Below are 17,736 nucleotides of genomic sequence, written 5' to 3' on the forward strand. Positions count from 1 at the left end.
GCTCTATCCACTGTGCCACTGCCTGGTCAGGCACATATATATTTTTATATGACAAACTCTGAACCATCTAAAATGCACATTCTTAATCATTTGGAGGATGAAGAAACAAATGCTTAGGGCATATACTTGCTTAAAATTTCACCAGCTAGTAAGTGATGGGGCTGGGTTTTGAGAACAAACCTTCAGATTCTTTTTTTTTTAATTAAGTGAGAGGTGAGGAGGCAGAGACAGACTCCCATATGAGCCCTCACCCACCTGGCAAGCTCCCGCTGCTCTGTTGTTCAGCAACTGAGCTAAGTATTTAAGCACCTGAGGTGAAGTCAGGGAGCCATCATCAGCATCCTGAGCCAACTTTGTTCTAACCCAGTGGTAGTCAACCTGGTCCCTACTGCCCACTAGTGGGCGTTCTAGCTTTCATGGTGGGCGGTAGTGCAGCAACCAAAGTATAAATAAAAAGATAGACTTAACTATAGTAAGTTGTTTTAAGATTTATTCTGCCAAACAGCGAAAATCGACATAAAGTACTTGGTAAGTAATTATTATTATATGCTTTAACTTGCTGTAACTCTGCTTTATAAATTTTATAAAGTAAAGTTACTTCCCTACTTTATAAATCACCATTACTGTGGAACTGGTGGGCAGTTAGAAAATTTTACTACTAACAGAGATACAAAAGTGGGCGGTAGGTATAAAAAGGTTGACTACTCCTGCTCTAACCATTCGAGTCATGGCTGCAGGAGGGGAAGGAGAGAGCAAAAGAGAAATGGGGAGAGGAGTGGAGAAGCAGATGGTTGCCTCTCCTGTGTGCCCTGACTGGGAATTGAATCTGGGACTTCCACACCAGTCAGGGGCACCCTCCGATTCTTAAGTCTGAAAGTGTTCCCCAAGGCCTCTCAGTTTTCTCATCTCTCTCTTTGGGTGATCTTGTGTGTGTGTGTGTGTGTGTGTGTGTGTGTGTGTGTGTGTGAGAGAGAGAGAGAGAGAGAGAGACAGAGACAGAGAAGGAGAGAGACAGAGACAGAGAAGGAGAGAGGGACAAACAGGAAGGGAGGGAGAGAGATGAAAGCATCGATTTTTTTTCCCCCTTGAAGTGAGAAGCAGGGAGGCAGAGAGACAGACTCCCATATGCTCCTGACTGGGATCCACCTGGCAAGCCCACTAGGGGCTCTGCCCATCTGGGGTGTTGCTCTGTTGCAACCAGAGCCATTCTAGTTCTTGAGGCAGAGGCCATGGAGCCATCCTCAGCACTGGGGCCAACTTTTGCTACAATGGAGCCTTGGCTGCAGGAGGTGAAGAGAGAGATAGAGAGAAAGGAGAAGGGGAAGGATGGAGAAGCAGATAAGTGCTTCTCCTGTGTGCCCTGGCTGGAAATGAACCCCAGACATCCACACACTGAGCTGACTGACGCTCTACCACTGAGCCAACCAGCCAGGGCCAAGAAGCATCAATTCTTCATTGCGGCACCTTAGTTGTTTATTGACTGCTTTCTCATATGTGTCTTGATGGGGCGGGCCTACAGCAGAGCGAATGACTTCTCGTTCAAGCCAGCAACCTTGGGCTCAAGCCAGCAACCTTGGCCTTCGAGCCAGTGACCATGGGGTCATGTCTGTGATCCCACTCTCAAGCTGGTAACCTCGGGGTTTCGAACCTGGGTCCTCCATATCCCAGTTTGATGCTCTATCCACTGCGCCACCGCCTGGTCAGGCTCTTCTGGTGATCTTGTTTCTCCCAAACATAATAGGCCACAGCACTTAACTACCATAGTCACACTCTAGACCTTCACATTAATCAACAGCTGCACCACTCTGTAATCTCATTTTTTTAAGAGAAAGGAGGGGAGATAGAGAGACAGACTCCCGCATATGCCCTGATCAGAATGTACTCGGCAATCCTGTCTTGGGCCAATGCTGGAATCAATTGAGGTATTTTTAGCAGCTGGGGCAGAAGCTCCAAGGAGCCATCCTCAGCACCTAGGGCCAACTTGCTTGAACCAGTCAAGCCATGGCTATGGGAGAAGAAGAGAGAGAAAAAGAGAGAGAGGAGAGGGTGAGGTAGAGAAGCAGATGGTCATTTCTCCTGTGTGCCCTGACCAGAATTGAACCCTGGACATCCACACACTGGGCCAACACTCTACCACTGAGCCAACCAGGTAGGGTCTCTATATTTCTTATAAAATGGAAGTTAGATCATCTTAGTTAAATTTAGGTTACCCATCTTTGGCAAAAATATTTTATGGGTGATGTTGTGAGTTTCAAATTTTGTTCCATCAGGAGATGAGTCGGTTTCATTTTTAGATTGAGTTAAGTTGTCTCATTTTTATAGAGGCTACATTGATGGCTTGGTTAATGTGACTGCTAGGTCTTTTGTTGTAAAAACCATTTACCCAGATAGCAAGTTATCTGTGGGTGATTCTTTGGAATGTTATATTTATTTTATACATTTGTATTGTTTATTCTCTGTGTCCTAACCTGCCTGACTTGATAGCCCATACTTCACCTTTATCTGGGTATCTGTCTCACCAGGAGTGTGGTTATATGTTTGTTGTTTCTTTAGCTTGTGAGCTTATCAGAAGCATCAACTTTCTCTTACTTATTTTAATATCCTAATAGTGCTTTAGGTTCACATAGTGGATTTTTGTTCCAGATGGGCAAAGAAGCATCAGAAACTTATCACCCCTAAGAAGCCCTATAGAAGTTGTAGCCATAGACTCTTAGAGCTGATAATGATCTTGGTGGGAAATATGCAGTAATCGTCTACCTTGTCATGGGCCCCAAGCTCCCCTTAGATCTAGGAAACATTCTGTTGAAGGTTCTTTTTTTTTTTTTTACAGAGACAGAGACAGAGAGAGAGGGTAGACAGGGACAGACAGACAGGAATGGAGAGAGATGAGAAGCATCAATCATTAGTTTTTCATTGCGCATTGCAACACCTTAGTTGTTCATTGATTGCTCTCTCATACGTGCCTTGACCGCAGGCCTTCAGCAGACTGAGTAACCCCTTGCTGGAGCCAGCGACCTTGGGTTCAAGCTGGTGGGCTTTTCCTCAAACCAGATGAGCCCACGCTCAAGCTGGTGATATCGGAGTCTCGAACCTGGGTCCTCTGCATCCCAGTCTGACGCTCTATCCACTGCGCCACCGCCTGGTCAGGCTGTTGAAGGTTCTTGAGCAAGGGTTTTGTTCCATCACTGTGAGCCACAATGAATCTCTCTTCTTCAGAGACCCGTGCACACCACCTCAATGCCTCACCGTCAAAACGAGTGTTCTCAATTCCCCCACCTAAGAAGGCCCCTCTCAATACTCCTGGCACCCCGGTTTTTGAAGACTTTCCCCAGAATGATGATGAAAAGGAGCGTCTGCAGCGGAGGCGCTCTCGGGCCTTCGAGCTGCAGTTAAGCACAGGCTCACCTTGTCTGCTGACCTCCCCCTTGAGTCGGTGAGTGTGTTCTGGGGTGGCCCACCACCCTGATGTGGTGGTGCACATGGGTCTGCCATCTCCACACTACCCCATGGATTCTGGGTCTTTTTGAAAAGTTACAGCATTGTGGATCCTTGTCAGAATTTTTTATTTTTGTTTTTCATTTAGGAATGTTGACTTTTCAGCTACGATTCCTAAATTTACAAACACACAGATTACAGAGCATTATTCGACCTGTATCAAACTATCTACTGAAAATGTGAGTATCTGCTGGTTTATCTGCAAAGATTCTGCAGCTTGAGCACCAGGAAATCTAGCGTTCTTGATTCTGTAAGAGAATGCATGATCCATAATAACTGGGTACTTTTATTCTCCAGTGACTCCTAATGTTGGTGTTTTCAGTATGGTTTTACTGTTTCTTTAGAGACCTTTGGTGTGCCTTCTGACAGGCTGCAGTATACCAGCATGGCTTATGGGATAATAGTGTGAGTTCTGGCGCAGATAGTAGAGAGATAGAGTTGTGGACCTAATTATGATTTTTAGAGCTCACTTGAGTTGGAATCCTCTCCCTGCCACTTACAAACTGTGTGTCCTTGGTAAGTCACCCAGCCATTTTGCTGCAGGGTCCTCTGGAGAATGAGAATAGTGCCTACTTCATTGAGTTGTTCTGAGGGTGAAGGGGTCCCTTTGTGTGCAGTGTTTAGAATGGCCTGCACACAGTGAGTACTCAGGAATCATGTGCTGTCACTCTCTAGGCCTTGAGGATGAGGAGGGACGTGTATAGATTTAGCTATGTCCCCAAATGTTTGTTGGAATTGGTATCTGTGGTGACATGTGAGCTATCCCTGTTTTAAAACTTAGCTACCTCTCAGGTAGAATCATTTATGTGAGCCTGGACTATAAATAACAAACATTTCTGCAATTTTCTCTTTCCAGAAAATCACTACCAAGAATGCTTTTGGCTTACACTTGATTGATTTCATGTCAGAGATTATTAAACAGAAAGACACCGAATTGACCAATTTTAAAGTAAGGAGAATGTTGCACCTTCTGTTGCATCTGAATGTCCACCTTCTGTTGCATCTGAATCAATGATGATTAGTTCTGTTCTTAACATAGCATAATCATTGAATTCCACAAACATATAATCGCCTTCCTTGTTTAAGACATTTTATTTTATTTTTATTTTTATTTATTTTTTGTATTTTTCTGAAGTTGGAGATGGGGAGGCAGTCAGACAGACTCCCACATGCACTTGGCCGGGATCCACCCGGCATGCCCACCAGGGGGCGATGCTCTGCCCATCGGGGCATTGCTCTGCCACAATCAGAGCCATTCTAGCGCCTGAGGCAGAGGCCACAGAGCCATCCTCAGCGCCCGGGCAAACTTTGCTCCAATGGAGCCTTGGCTGCGGAAGGGGAAGAGAGAGACAAAGAGGAAGGAGAGGGGGAGGGCTGGAGAAGCAGATGGGCGCTTCTCCTGTGCCCTGGCCGGGAATCGAACCTGGGACTCCCTCACGCCAGGCCGACTCTCTGCCACTGAGCTAACCGGCCAGGGCCTGTTTAAGACATTTTATTAGCTACTTTACCTTCTTTCCCGAACTAATAAAATCTTTCTTCTAGGTTCTGTCCAATCCCTATCAGTCTTAGGGGATCTTTGTAAATTTTTGGAAGGTCAAATAGATGCAGTATTTTATAAAGCTTGCTGTGTTTTGCCTGTTCAGCAGTTCCTTTTTATGTATCTCCATGAGTATAGCTTTGCTTGTCTGACTAGGTGGCTGCAGGCACTCTGGATGCTAGCACCAAGATCTATGCTGTGCGAGTGGATGCCGTCCATGCTGACGTTTACAAAGTTCTTGGGGGCCTGGGCAAAGATGTACCATCTTCAGAAGAGGCAGAGAACCATGATGCAGGTACGTGGGTGGAGATCTGCTTTTTAAAGTTAAGAGCTTTTAAAAGCTCATAGCAGGTTATTATTTGAGTAATATACTGGAGTGGAGTCATAAAAATCAATTACCTCATCTGGTGAAGACATGGACATTTTCAGATTTGTCTAGGATAAGCTTTTAGATTTTATTTAGGCCAAATTGAGTAAACATCACCAATTAGGAAACTTTCAATTTGAGAGTCTTTGGAAATTGATGTGTCTTAGAAGCTTAATTAAGTAGTTTGGTGTCTCCCTCAGTTGAAGGCAGATGTGCTTGTTGCTTTGGGGGAATGACGTGTTTAAGTATCAATCACTCTTTCGAGTTTTGCAGAAATTGAAATTCACTTGCATCCTCCAAAGCAATCCTCATAGTACATGGTCTTATTCCTTCTTTAGATGAAAGTGCAGCTGAAACAGGAACAACTAAAAAACCTCCAAAGCCCAAGAAGAAGCACTCACACAAAACCATTGAGCAGAATATAAGCAACCTTAATGTCTCTGAGGCAGATCGGAAATGTGAGGTGAGCAGTTGTGTGCACAGTGTGGTCTCTGCTTATCTAGGACCTGGGGGCTGAGTCTGCTTTGCTGGATTGTGCTTGGTTAGGCCTCAAGGGGGTAAAATATTCAGCTGGTCTCTTCAGTATCTTCCTTTAACCTTGTAGTGAAGAGTAAAGGGGCAAGTCCCTGCTTTCCCTCAATATTTCAGAATGAGTAGAAAAAGATAGATGACGAATTACCAAGAAATTCAATTAAAACGTTTATTTTCTTGCTAGTACTTGCAGTAGTGATGGCAATAGTGAGCATTTCTTGTGTACTTGCTAGGCATTCTGTGCTGCCCTGGGCCTGTGACGAATGTTAACTCATTTAATCCTACAGCATCCTTGTCACATTTTATGAAGGAGTGATTGTGGTATAGGACTGTCAAGGAACTTGCCCAAGATGACACAGCTAGTTAGTAAGCCTGGTGTGAAGCTAAGTGGTCGCCCCAGAGTCCTTGCTCCAAGCAGCCAATACAGTCTAGGAAATCCTAAGGAATCTGCTTAAAGGAATAGCACTGGTGACTTCATTTCAAACTATCACAGTTAATTTGAAGCAAACAAGTAAAGTTAGACAATAGTAATGAGCCAAGAGCTAATATTAACATCTCCCAAGAAGGGGTTAGGCCTTGTGGTTAGAAGGCCCTAACACAGGTGGGCAGAGGGTGGTATGGTCTGATGTTATGTTCAAAGCTGAGAGTTTTAGAAATTGGGAATAATAGTCTGGAAGCTGCAATGAGAAGCAAGGAAATCCCCAATTCTTGCTTGGCCAGTGGTTTGAGGGTGGCGGGAAGGCAGTGGCCATGCTGGAAAGGCTGCATGGGCAGCACTGTCCATGAGGGAGCACCATGTTTCATTTAGAGTGGTGCTCCTCCTCAGCCATTGTCATTGTCTCCCCCCTTCAGAGGGTGACAGGCATGCCGGAGTGTGGGAGTCAGTATTGACCTTGGGTGACACCAGATTTGGAAGCATGTGAAGTTCAGATCCTGGTTCCACTGTCTTAGTTGTGTGGCCTGGAAAAAGGTTCTGAATCTCACTTTGTTAAAGTATAAAAGTAGGCAACACTGATGCTACCCATATAGTTTGTGTTAGTACATCAGTTGATGACAAGAGTTTGATGTAATATGCTGTACAGGGCGCTGTGAAATCCTCTCCTACCTCCCCTTTCCTTCACTTCCTTTCCCAAGTTGTTTTTTTCTCCTCCAATAATATGATTTTTTTTTAAGTGAGAGGAAGGGAGATGGACACCTCCCACATGTGCCCCAACCAAGATCCACCCGCCAACCCCCACTGGGGCTGATGCTCAAATCATCCAAGCTATCCTTAGTACCAGGGGCCAGTGCTTGAACCAATCAAGCCACTGGCTGCAGGAGGGGAAGAGAGAGAAAGGGGGCAGAGGGAGGGGAGAGAAGCAGATGGTCGCTTCTCCTGTGTGCCCTGACTGGGGATCAAAACTGGGACCTCCATATACCAGGCCAACCGGCTATCTACTGAGCCAACTGACCAGGGCCAATCTGAATATTTACCATATTTTCCCATGTATAAGACACACCTTAATTTTGGGGCCCGAAATTTGGGGGGGAAATGTATTACATAAAGTTATTGAATTCAAGTTTTATTCATCATAAAATTCATACAACTCCTCATCACTATCAGAACTCCTCATCTGTGTCTGATGACAAATCACTGTCTTCGACAATGACTGCAAAAAATTGCAAAAAAAAAGGGAAATGTGAGTAAAAAATCTACAACCACTGTATAAGATGCACCCAGTTTTTAGACGCCACATTTTTCAGAAAAGGTGTGTCTTATACGTGGGGAAATATAGTATTTCACTATCATTCTTGCTTTTGCTTCTGGTTCTACAATAAAATGTTCAACAGTATGGTTGGCTTTTTTCTACCCAGTTTGGGCGAACCCAGGAGGGTTACAGTAGCCTCTCTCATTTGTTAAAAGGAACGGGAAAGCAGGCAGCGCTGCCCCCTCTAAGCCTCTGGCTTTTGGGCTATGGTATATTTTTGCCATATTAAATCAGCAGTCTTGAAGAAACACCAAGAACCCCAGTCCCGGAGAGTTTTGTTTGCTCTGTCATCTGCCAGAAACTTGTAACAGCCAAAGGTACAGATGATGAAGAAGGGGTTAATTACAAACTTAGAATTTGAAGTTTCACCTGGTTATTGTAGTAGTGCTCTCTTTATGGAGAGTAGAGAGCAACTGTCTGTGGGTGTGTCTAGAATGGCGAGAACACTATTTGTATGTGAACTCATTGGTTTGGACACAGCTCTCTACTGTGTGCTCAGTTTGTGGGAGAACTGGAATGTGAACTTGCCCCGAAGGAAGCGTAGGTCTTTGACAGGTGGACACTGCCAGAAAGGTGCGTCTAGGCAAAAGCATAAGCACAAGCCATGAAACAGGAAAGTTTTGGCTCTTCAGGGAGCAGTAAAGAAGTTGGGCTGGAGCTGAGGACTTACTCCTGAGGCTGCACCAGCCCTGCACCTTATCATGCAGTCTGCTGCCTACCAAAGCCTTTACTATTTTTCTTCTTTGCTGTGCACCCTTGTTTCAAAAGGGTTGTCTACCCAAACTACGTAGCCAGCAGTAATTCACTTCCCATGACATTACTAAAGGATGTCAGCCAGATCTAATGTCTATGAAAGAACCATTGTTCTCACACTGGCATGGTATGATTCTAGACAAAAGTGCAGGAAATTGTCTTTTTTTTTCAGTGTTTATTTTTATTGATTTTAGAGGGAGAGGAAAAGAGAGAGAGAGACAGGACATCAATCTGTTCTTGCATGTGCCCATATTGGGGATTGAACTAATAACCTCTGTGCTTCAGGATGATACTCTAACCAACTGAGAGCTATTGGGCCAGCATGAGGAAAATCATCTTACTGTTTTCAGCTTTAATGTGGATTATTATTGTTTCTTTGTTGACTCTTTGAAATGCTGAATTTTATTAATTCCCTATACAAGCTCTCTGGGGGTGTGGGGCTCTGGTGAGAACCATTGTTCTGGTTGGCATCTGAGGAAGGGAATGGAGTAACAACATGGTATTTGCAGGTTAGGAAACGGGAGAGACCAGAGACAGGGTTAACTCAGGTGAGGACTGTGATAGTGGCAGTGGAGGTAAGAAAGAAGGCATAGATGGCAGAGATGTACTGGGAGGAAAACCCACCAAACCGTGTGACCGACTGGGTGAGGTGACAAGGAGAATGTGAAGGGACATACATATATCTCTGGTGCTGGTAAAATGGGTTATTGAGAAGGTGGAAGGAGACTCAGTCCTGGTGTGGTCTGGCTCAGAGCTCAGGGAGACAGGAAAGAGCCACGTCTATCATCATGTCCAAGGCACCTCTCCCCATAGTAGGCATGTCTTGAGATATCAGGAAGACCTGTGAACCCAGTACTCAACCTATTCCTGTCACAGGGCCACCTATAGAGTCCCAGTTGACTTCTACCCTCTGACCACACATGCATGTGCTTTGTCCTGTCCCTGTTCTTATGCCGTGTGCCCTGTTCTGCCTTTGGGCTTGATGTCACATGGCTGTGCCACTCTTTCTCCTTGACCCAGCCTGGGGGCCTTCTTACACCCCTCCCTGCTTTACCCAGCCATCTAGCCCTGTCCTTTGCATGTATCTCTTGGTTACATTTTTCCAAATATTTACCATATTGCTGGTCTGAGGGATCTGGTGGACAGATCCATCACCTAGGCTTTTTAAGGCAGCAGAGTTTGTTGTAAGAACATTCTCTTAAGAGATTGCCATTTTAAAATGATGACTTAAAAAAGTAAACAAAAATAAAAATGGTGACTTATGGAAAGAGACCAACAGAAGGTTACTGTTCAGGTTTCAGCAAACAGATTGATGTATTATGAGCTTCTGATCACATACTTTGTACTTGAACGGTATCCACATATATTCATCTGACTACTTACAGCTTTTCTTTTGAACTGATGTCTTCTGGGATCGACTTGGCCCTGACTAGTTGGGAAGCCTCCTTCCCTGCTGATTATGTGCAGGGACATTTTATCCCAGTGTGTGCAGCATTATGAGCAGGCCTAGTGAATGGATTTGATATTTCCTTTGACTCCACTCCATAACCTTGGGTTCCCTCTATTTGTGTTCAGATTGATCCCCTGTTTCAGAAGACAGCAGCCTTGTTTGACGAGTGCAGCACGGCAGGGGTGTTCCTCTCCACCCTCCACTGCCAAGACTACAGAAGTGAGCTGCTTTTCCCTTCTGATGTCCAGATGCTCTCCAGTGGAGGACCTCCTGAGATGCCAGATTTAGGTTGCATAGACATGACAGATTTAAAAGGTGAGTCTACACAATTCCTTTCACCAGAGCATGCCAGTCATTAGAGCTGTTTCTTACAATGGGGTGTAGAAAGTGCATCTTGCTCTTGTGTTTATTTCATTTACCCAGAAGGTTACTCTGGAGTGTCAAAATGGGCACCCTTTTGGGAGATACTGACTTTCCCTACTTTCTTCTGATGGAGTCTGAGACAGTTGTAGCTGGTGCTCCCCTGCTCCTGGTCTGCATGTGCCTGTCCCCCAGGTGCCCCATGAGCAGCCGGTACTTAAAGTCATATATTGGAGCCCACGGCTCCAATGCTGGAGTGTTAGACTTTGGACTTAGGAGAGGGGCTTTCAGAGACTTGTCAAGTCAGGAGGGCCTCATTCTTATTTGTTACCGATCCAGGGACCTGTGGAGAAGTGAACTGTCTCAGATGTCTCTTGTGGTCTAAGAACAGACCTCCTCTGTCGTCAGCCTCCTGTGCTGGCTTGGCAAGGATTTTAACCACCCTTCCAACCTCTTCCCCCATGCTCCGCAGTGGGGGGATCATCTCAGGCTGTTGTGACAGGCACAGGTTGGGGCAAGGCCAGGTACGAGAATTCAAGAGCTGTACTTCTATGTAATTGTTTCTCTGCTTACCATGGAATTGACCCTCCCCCTTCAGGCTGCACACAGGTTACAGTGCCTTCTCCTCTCAGTCTTCTCTCAGATTTGCTAAGTACAACAACTTTATACTAACAACCTGTTTTCCAAGTTTGTGTGTTCACTGAGCTCTCTAATCCCATGAGGTCAGTAATGTGTAGTTTAGAGTGAAAATACCATTGACGATGGGCTGTGCACTTAGCACATTTTAAGGGAGGGTTTTTGATTTCCCGACTAGAGCGAAGAGCATGGAATCCATTTCAGAGTCACATGTGTGACTTCAGGTTTCTGTTCAAGTGTTTTGCTAATTGTTGGAATGCCCGTGTGCAGCCTGCCTTCAGTGGGGGCGCCTGCACACCCGCTCTCCTAGAGGGCAGCCAGTTGCTGCCTGAGAGCCGAGGTGACTGTGCCTCCCTCATCATCGTGCTGCTCTGATCCTCCTGGGGGTAAGGAGCATGCTCTGTTCACCTCTGCCCCTCTGGTCTCCCTGTCCTCTCCAGCACCCCTGCAGCAGTGTGTGGAAGACCGCCAGCTCTGCCCTTCCCTGGCCGGGTTCCAGTTCACTAAATGGGACAGCGAAACACATAATGAGGTGTGGTCAGTCGACTTCACAAGGCTCTGGGCACTTAACTTCTTCAGTATCTTGTGGTTGTGGTGAGATGGTCTGAGATTACATAGTTCTGCCCAATGGGAACCAAAACTGTGTCATCATTTTTATTTGCCCACAAATACAGAAAACATTTCCTTTTGGCACTTTTGTAGGAACTAAAACCTGGGGGCGGCGGAGGGGAGATAGGAATGGGCTTGCGAGCTCCCAAGGGACCAATGGCCTGGTAGGTGCCATCTGGGCCCAGCTTTGCACTTCCCTCTGGTGAGGCAGCCCTGCCACTCTTGGCTGCATGTTTTTTATCAGATCTGCTCTTAGACATGGCTCTCCCAATGGCCACTGGTCTGCTGTCATTCTTGAGGAATTTCCTGTTCTTTGAGATTGAGTCCCTTGGCAGAGAATTTCCTGAGAAATTGTCACATGTAAAGCTTTCCTCTGTGTATTTTTAGCTTGGCCCCTTTAGCCTACCTACTACAACTTCCAAAACAAATGGTCTCTATGGACAACTCTTCTCTAAACATATAGCTAATGATGCAGATTCCTGTTTCATGTTTTACAAAGTGTGCCCAATGACAGCACAGCTCCATTCTGTGCTGCACACTGTAAACCTCCACTGCGCTTTCTGTTGTAAGAACATTGGCTTCAGGGAGGGGCGCGGAGTCTGGAAACTGGTAGTGGGGGTAAGGAGACACATCAGTCTGCCATTCCTCTTTGTCTCACCAGTCTGTGTCAGCCCTGGTGGACAAGTTCAAGAAGAATGATCAGGTATTTGACATCAATGCCGAGATAGAGGACAGTGATGGCGGGGACTTCCCTGATGGGCCTCTGGAGGAGGACTTTGATGCCAACGACGAGCCGGACCGCACCACCTCTGGGGACCACACTGAGTTCGGAAGCTGGAGGGAGCCCCACCACAGTCAGAGCTGCCAGTAAGGCTCTCAGGGCCACAAAAAAAATGCTCCCATGGGAGTTGTCCCAGATTTCCTGTTGGGATGATCTTATTCCAGATCTGTAATTAGAGGGGCTGCTGTGCCGTGTTGTCCAGCCAGGTGGAGCCATCTGACTCACAATGGAATCACATCTACCTTTGAATGTCAGCCCAGGCTCTTATGTAACTGACATTGCAGGAGTTTGTATAGCTAGAACTAGAATAGGTAAAGTGCTGGGGAAAAGTAGCTGTGATACAGTAGCTGCTTCATTGGTGGTGGCTCTAGGGAGCACTTGCATTTGGCAGCATGGAGGTGCTCCCTTTCTGTACACTACACCTGGTGTGGCTTTTAAATGCTCCCTATTATTAATAGATGGAAACAGGCTGATGTACTGCTTACAGAAAAAATGGCCCCTGCCTGAAGGGTCAAGCAAAATGGGTCTAGGCCAGGGGTCTCAAACTCGCGGCCCACGGACCGCATGTGGCCCGCCGAACAATTTTGTGCGGCCCGCAAACTAATCCATGAAGTTCAAAATATTTTGGATAAAATTAAGTAAGCCTAGGGGCCTACTTGTATTTTTCATTTCTCTAGCATCCTAGCTAGATATTAGCTTAGTTAACAGCAGTTGTGATGCGAACTACAGTTTCTGGTCGTTTTGTGACACTGAGTAAACTGCATGTACGATTGTGCTTGTTGTACTGATTTTTTTTTTATTTTCAATTGCAGTGAGAAAAGTGTTGTGTAACAGTTGCCTTTTGTAGACCTAGTGCGGCCCGCCAAACCGCTGTGATCTTGCTCTGCGGCCCACATGCTGAGTTGAGTTTGAGACCCCTGGTCTAGGCAGTGTTGGGTTACCGGGGACAAGACAAGCAGAGCAGGGGAAACTCAATGGGCAGATAACATTGTGTATATGGGGCAGGAAGAGAAGTGGTAAGATTGATCTGTAGTCATTTAAATGTTTTATTACTCAAGTAACTATTAAGCATTGTTGGCCTTTATTATACATACATGCTTAACAGATTAGTATTACTTAAACTTTGAATATGATTTAGAAGCAAGATTCCATAATCCTGTAGTACCGATGGCCTCTAAAGGTCTTAAAAGGGACTAGGTGTCAAACAAGCCCTCTGATGATGCCTGTGCCTATAAGAGCAGCTCTGCAACCCTGGGACTGGAGACAGCCAAGCTGGTTGAGTATGGATGAAACCTTAAAAGTCGTTCAGTACAGTTTCTCCCTGAGGCAAGGATCCCCTTTAATGTCTTCAGGGTAAGAGACTGCTTTCTTGAGCTCAGTTTGTGTCTTCAAATCAGACTGGAAGTCAAGGGGCTGAACGTTTGGTACCTCAAGGCAAAGTTACCGCCTAGCCCTTTAGCACCCTCCTTTCCAGGTTTGTGCTATTGACCTGTGAGTTGGTTCCTGTTCCCATCCTGTATTCTAAGAAGTGAGAAATGGGAGGCAGCTTAGAGGGTCATTTGCAAATATCAGAGAAAAAGAGCTGTTTTTCTTCCTAAACAATGAGGTGGCATCTGAGGAACTGCTGGAGGCGGTCACTTCCATTTTGTTATCTTGTTAGGGCCACAGATGCTAATTTTGAACAAGTGTCTCTATTTGTCTTCTTAGTTCCAGACAGAACAGAATCCTAAGACTCCATCCCAGTGAGTGCTGTAGGGCGAGGGCTTATGTTCTAGTCTAGGCTTTTGTCCATCCTGTAGTCCTCTGTCCTGGCAGTGGTCTGGCCTGTTTTGGGAGCTCTGTAAGTGTTTGAACTGAACTGGACCTGACCTTGCCACGTAAACCATGAGATGTGAGGCAAGTGGCATCACCTTTTGGCCTCTTTGTTTTCTTGAAGGGTTGAGACTAGATGATTATAATAATATCTGATATTTATTGAGCTCCTCATTGTTCTGGCTTTGTGCCAGGCACTATGTTAGGGGCCTTACCTTTGTTATTTTACCTAAACTATGTAACATACAAGCTGTAGTCACTTAAACCTCACAAATGTCCTATAATTAAGTCCAGTTTGCCCCATTTTACAGATGTGGAAACAGGCCCAGAGAGGTTAAGTAATCCTGGCTCCAGGTTAAGTAATGAGCTGTGGATTGCAGCCTCCATCCAGAGCACTTAGGTGGGAGTCTGTGAGGCCATGCATCACTGTTCCCCCAGATCTCCCTGGGAGACCATCCTGTGCACCAGGGTTGAAAACCCTGCACTAGACTGAAAGGTCTTCAGGGAGGGGAGGGACTATGCTGGATTAAAATACCCGTGCACATGTAGGATGCCCATGTCACCTACACCTGGATGGCAACACTGATAGCTCTGCAGTGTAAAGAGCAGCTCTGCATGTGTATGTTAACACGGACATGGCTGAGGAAGTGCTCAATGTCCAGGAGCAGCTCGTGCACCCTTTTCCTGGTGTATGCACGACATGAGATGCTCAGTCTCCAAGGTCCAGGCCCAGACTACAGCCTGCCCAATGCATGCAAGAATGATGCATTGTGTGGGGTATGTGCTAGGAGCCAGATGGTAGGAGACCTTTAACCCAAAATAACTGAAGGAAGAGCTGGGGGTGGGGAGAATAGAAGAAATAGAATTTCTTCCAGGGGATTAGAGAGGTGTTCGATGGGGGTGCAAGCCTTGAACGAGGTAGACTGGTTGGGTTAGCTGTTGAGGGAGGACCAGAAGGGTTCCTGCCACAGAGCATGTGTATTTTAAGAATTATTAAACAGCTAAGAGTTCAAGCCCCCAGGGCCTCAGTCCAGCCCTGGCCTACAGACTTGGGAAGGGAACCAAGCTCTTTATAACTTTGCCCATCAGTTTCTGATGGTTCCCAGCATGGCTGCCAAAGCTTTAACAGGAGTATCTGAGGATTGGGGGTTGTTGCTAAAGCCATCTTATAGTTGTTACTTAATAACACAGGCTGAGCATTCTGCAGACTGCAAGTGTGGAGTTTTTCGTACGTTTTAATTTTTAAAATTAATGTTTAAAAACATTTTTAGCTTATTCCATAATGTCTGCTGTAAACGGGATTTACCTTCGGGCTCACCACAAGTGAGCTTCCTGGAGCTTCCCTGTTACCCTTCCCTGGCAGGGGGCAGTGGAGCAGGGCTCATGCTGGCTGACCTGTCAGAGGCCCATAGGAGAAAGCTACCTCATATCATTACCTCTGGTAATTTGCAGAAAGGGTGAAAAACCAAACCAAAACTGCCATGCTGGATTGTCCAGTGAGATACTTTACACACAGCTAAGAGGGAAGCGAGGTGGCTTAAAAGACGCAGTATAAGGGGAACCCCCTTCACTTGGGGGATATAAATTAGAATAACATCGTCATTTCTAATAGGAACTATAGCAGCCTTACCTGAGCCCCCCTTAGGGAAGTATGATAAGGAAAGGATGAGAAGGTGCAGCTTGTGGTGGAAGCCTGTATGTGGGAAGGCCCCAAGACTGGGGTCAGGGGGTTATGTTAGCTCCCTGCTCTGGCAATTTACCAGCTGTGTGGTCTCGTGTAAAAATTTAACTTCTTTCTACCTGTCTTCTTGTCTTTCAAATGGGTAAGCTTGCATTTATGAAGCAGGTTGGAACATCCAAAGTACTTGTGTCAATATGATCATATTGTTTTAAAATCAAGAGAAACAAAATGGTTTAAAAAATCTTTTTTGCCTGACCAGGCGGTGGTGCAGTGAATAGAGCATCGGACTGGGATGCGGAAGGACCCAGGTTCGAGACCCTGAGGTTGCCAGCTTGAGCGTGGGCTCATCTGGCTTGAGCAAAAAGCTCACCAGCTTGGACCCAAGGTCGCTGGCTCCAGCAAGGGGTTACTCGATCTGCTGAAGGCCCGCGGTCAAGGCACATATGAGAAATCAATCAATGAACAACTAAGGTGTCACAACGAAAAACTGATAATTGATGCTTCTCATCTCTCTTCGTTCCTGTCAGTATGTCCCTGTCTATCCCTCTCTCTGTTCCTGTAAAAAAGTAAAAAATAAAAAAAATAAATAAATAAAATAAAAATCTTTTTTAACTTATTGATTTTAGAGTGAAAGGGAGGGAGAAGTAGAGAGAAACATTGATTTGTTGTTCCACTTATTTATTCATTCATTGGTTGATTCTTCCATGTGTCCCAACTGGGGATCAAACCCTCAAACTTGGCACATTGGCACAGTGCCCTAACCAACTGAGCTACCTGGCCAGGTTATAAAATCTTTTTTTTTTTTTTTTTGAAACAGGGACAGATAGGGACAGACAGACAAGAAGGGAGAGAGATGGAAAGCATCAAGTCTCTGTTGCGGCAATTTAGTTGTTCATTGATTGCTTTCTCATATGTGCCTTGACAGGGCAGAGGGGGCTCCAGCCGAGCCAGTGACCCCTTGCTCAAGCCAGTGACCATGGGGTCATGTCTGCGATTCCATGCTCAAGCCAGCAACCCTGCACTCAAGCTGGTGAACCCGCGCTCAAGCCGGCGACCTCGGGGTTTCGAACATGGGTCCTCTGCGTCCCAATCCGATGCTGTATCCACTGCGCTACCACCTAGTCAGGCTGAAATCTTTGATGTTGTAAAAACTAAGGGGTTGTTAATGATGAAGTATTTGTATTAGACTTACTTAGATATGTTGCTCATTTGTGGAAGGTAGGTAGGTAGAGACTTCAACTGCAATACGTGCTGCTTTACATGCAAATACATGATTATATTGTGTATATCGACCAGGACATGACTGTATATTTTAAAATATTACTTCGTATGTGTTACAGGAATGAAATGATTCCCCTTGGGGATGGAGACATTAGGACCATGTGCCCCCTTCTATCCATGAAACCTGGAGAATATTCCTATTTTAGTCCCCGCACCATGTCGATGTGGGCTGGGCCGGAGCACTGGCGCTTCAGACCCCGACACAAACGTATGTACTTCCAGGTGGACCTCTTAGGAGAAAACATAGTGTAGGTGACCAGTAGTCAGCAGGTCAGCCAAGGAAGGGACATACCACTCACTGTCCTGTTGAACCTCCTCGCTAGCTACAGACTCATGTAAATAAGCCAGCCTCCTGTTTGGACAGTCATTTGGCCTATCCTGGAATAAGGGCTCTGCTAAGACTGAGGTGTCTCAGTGGGAAGAGTCAGAACAGCTGGGCTCCTGTCTTGGTCCTGACCTTCTGTGTCCACATGGCTTCAAATTGACCATAAGTGGGAATGACCACCAAGCTCTAGGGGCCCTTGCAAGCACTGCACAAGGCGGCCCTCAGCGAGACCCTGACGGTAGTTAGGCCAGCATCATGTTTTTCATTCCCTCTTTGAAAAGGAGGGGTAAATTCGCATACATTTTTGTTCTATTTTGTTAGCAAAACCACAAATTATAAAGTAAGGATGAAAATACGGTGTGTTATTTGC

The 17,736-nt window shown here is 45.8% G+C and overlaps 1 protein-coding gene across 2 annotated transcripts in view; it reads left to right on the top strand.

The window, feature by feature from the left end:
* NCAPH (non-SMC condensin I complex subunit H) overlaps positions 1–17,736 on the top strand; it is a 35,319-nt gene that overhangs the window by 3,048 nt on the left and 14,535 nt on the right. For both annotated transcript variants that reach the window (XM_066267746.1, XM_066267747.1), the window contains exons 2-10: positions 3,217–3,433; positions 3,584–3,674; positions 4,352–4,444; positions 5,189–5,327; positions 5,738–5,862; positions 10,007–10,196; positions 11,318–11,409; positions 12,148–12,353; positions 17,101–17,249. In XM_066267746.1, coding sequence (XP_066123843.1) covers positions 3,217–3,433; positions 3,584–3,674; positions 4,352–4,444; positions 5,189–5,327; positions 5,738–5,862; positions 10,007–10,196; positions 11,318–11,409; positions 12,148–12,353; positions 17,101–17,249 — 1,302 coding nt within the window. The remainder of the gene's footprint in view (positions 1–3,216; positions 3,434–3,583; positions 3,675–4,351; positions 4,445–5,188; positions 5,328–5,737; positions 5,863–10,006; positions 10,197–11,317; positions 11,410–12,147; positions 12,354–17,100; positions 17,250–17,736) is intronic.

The sequence above is a fragment of the Saccopteryx bilineata genome, chromosome 3 (genome assembly GCF_036850765.1).
Source record: "Saccopteryx bilineata isolate mSacBil1 chromosome 3, mSacBil1_pri_phased_curated, whole genome shotgun sequence".
Lineage (NCBI taxonomy): Eukaryota > Metazoa > Chordata > Mammalia > Chiroptera > Emballonuridae > Saccopteryx > Saccopteryx bilineata.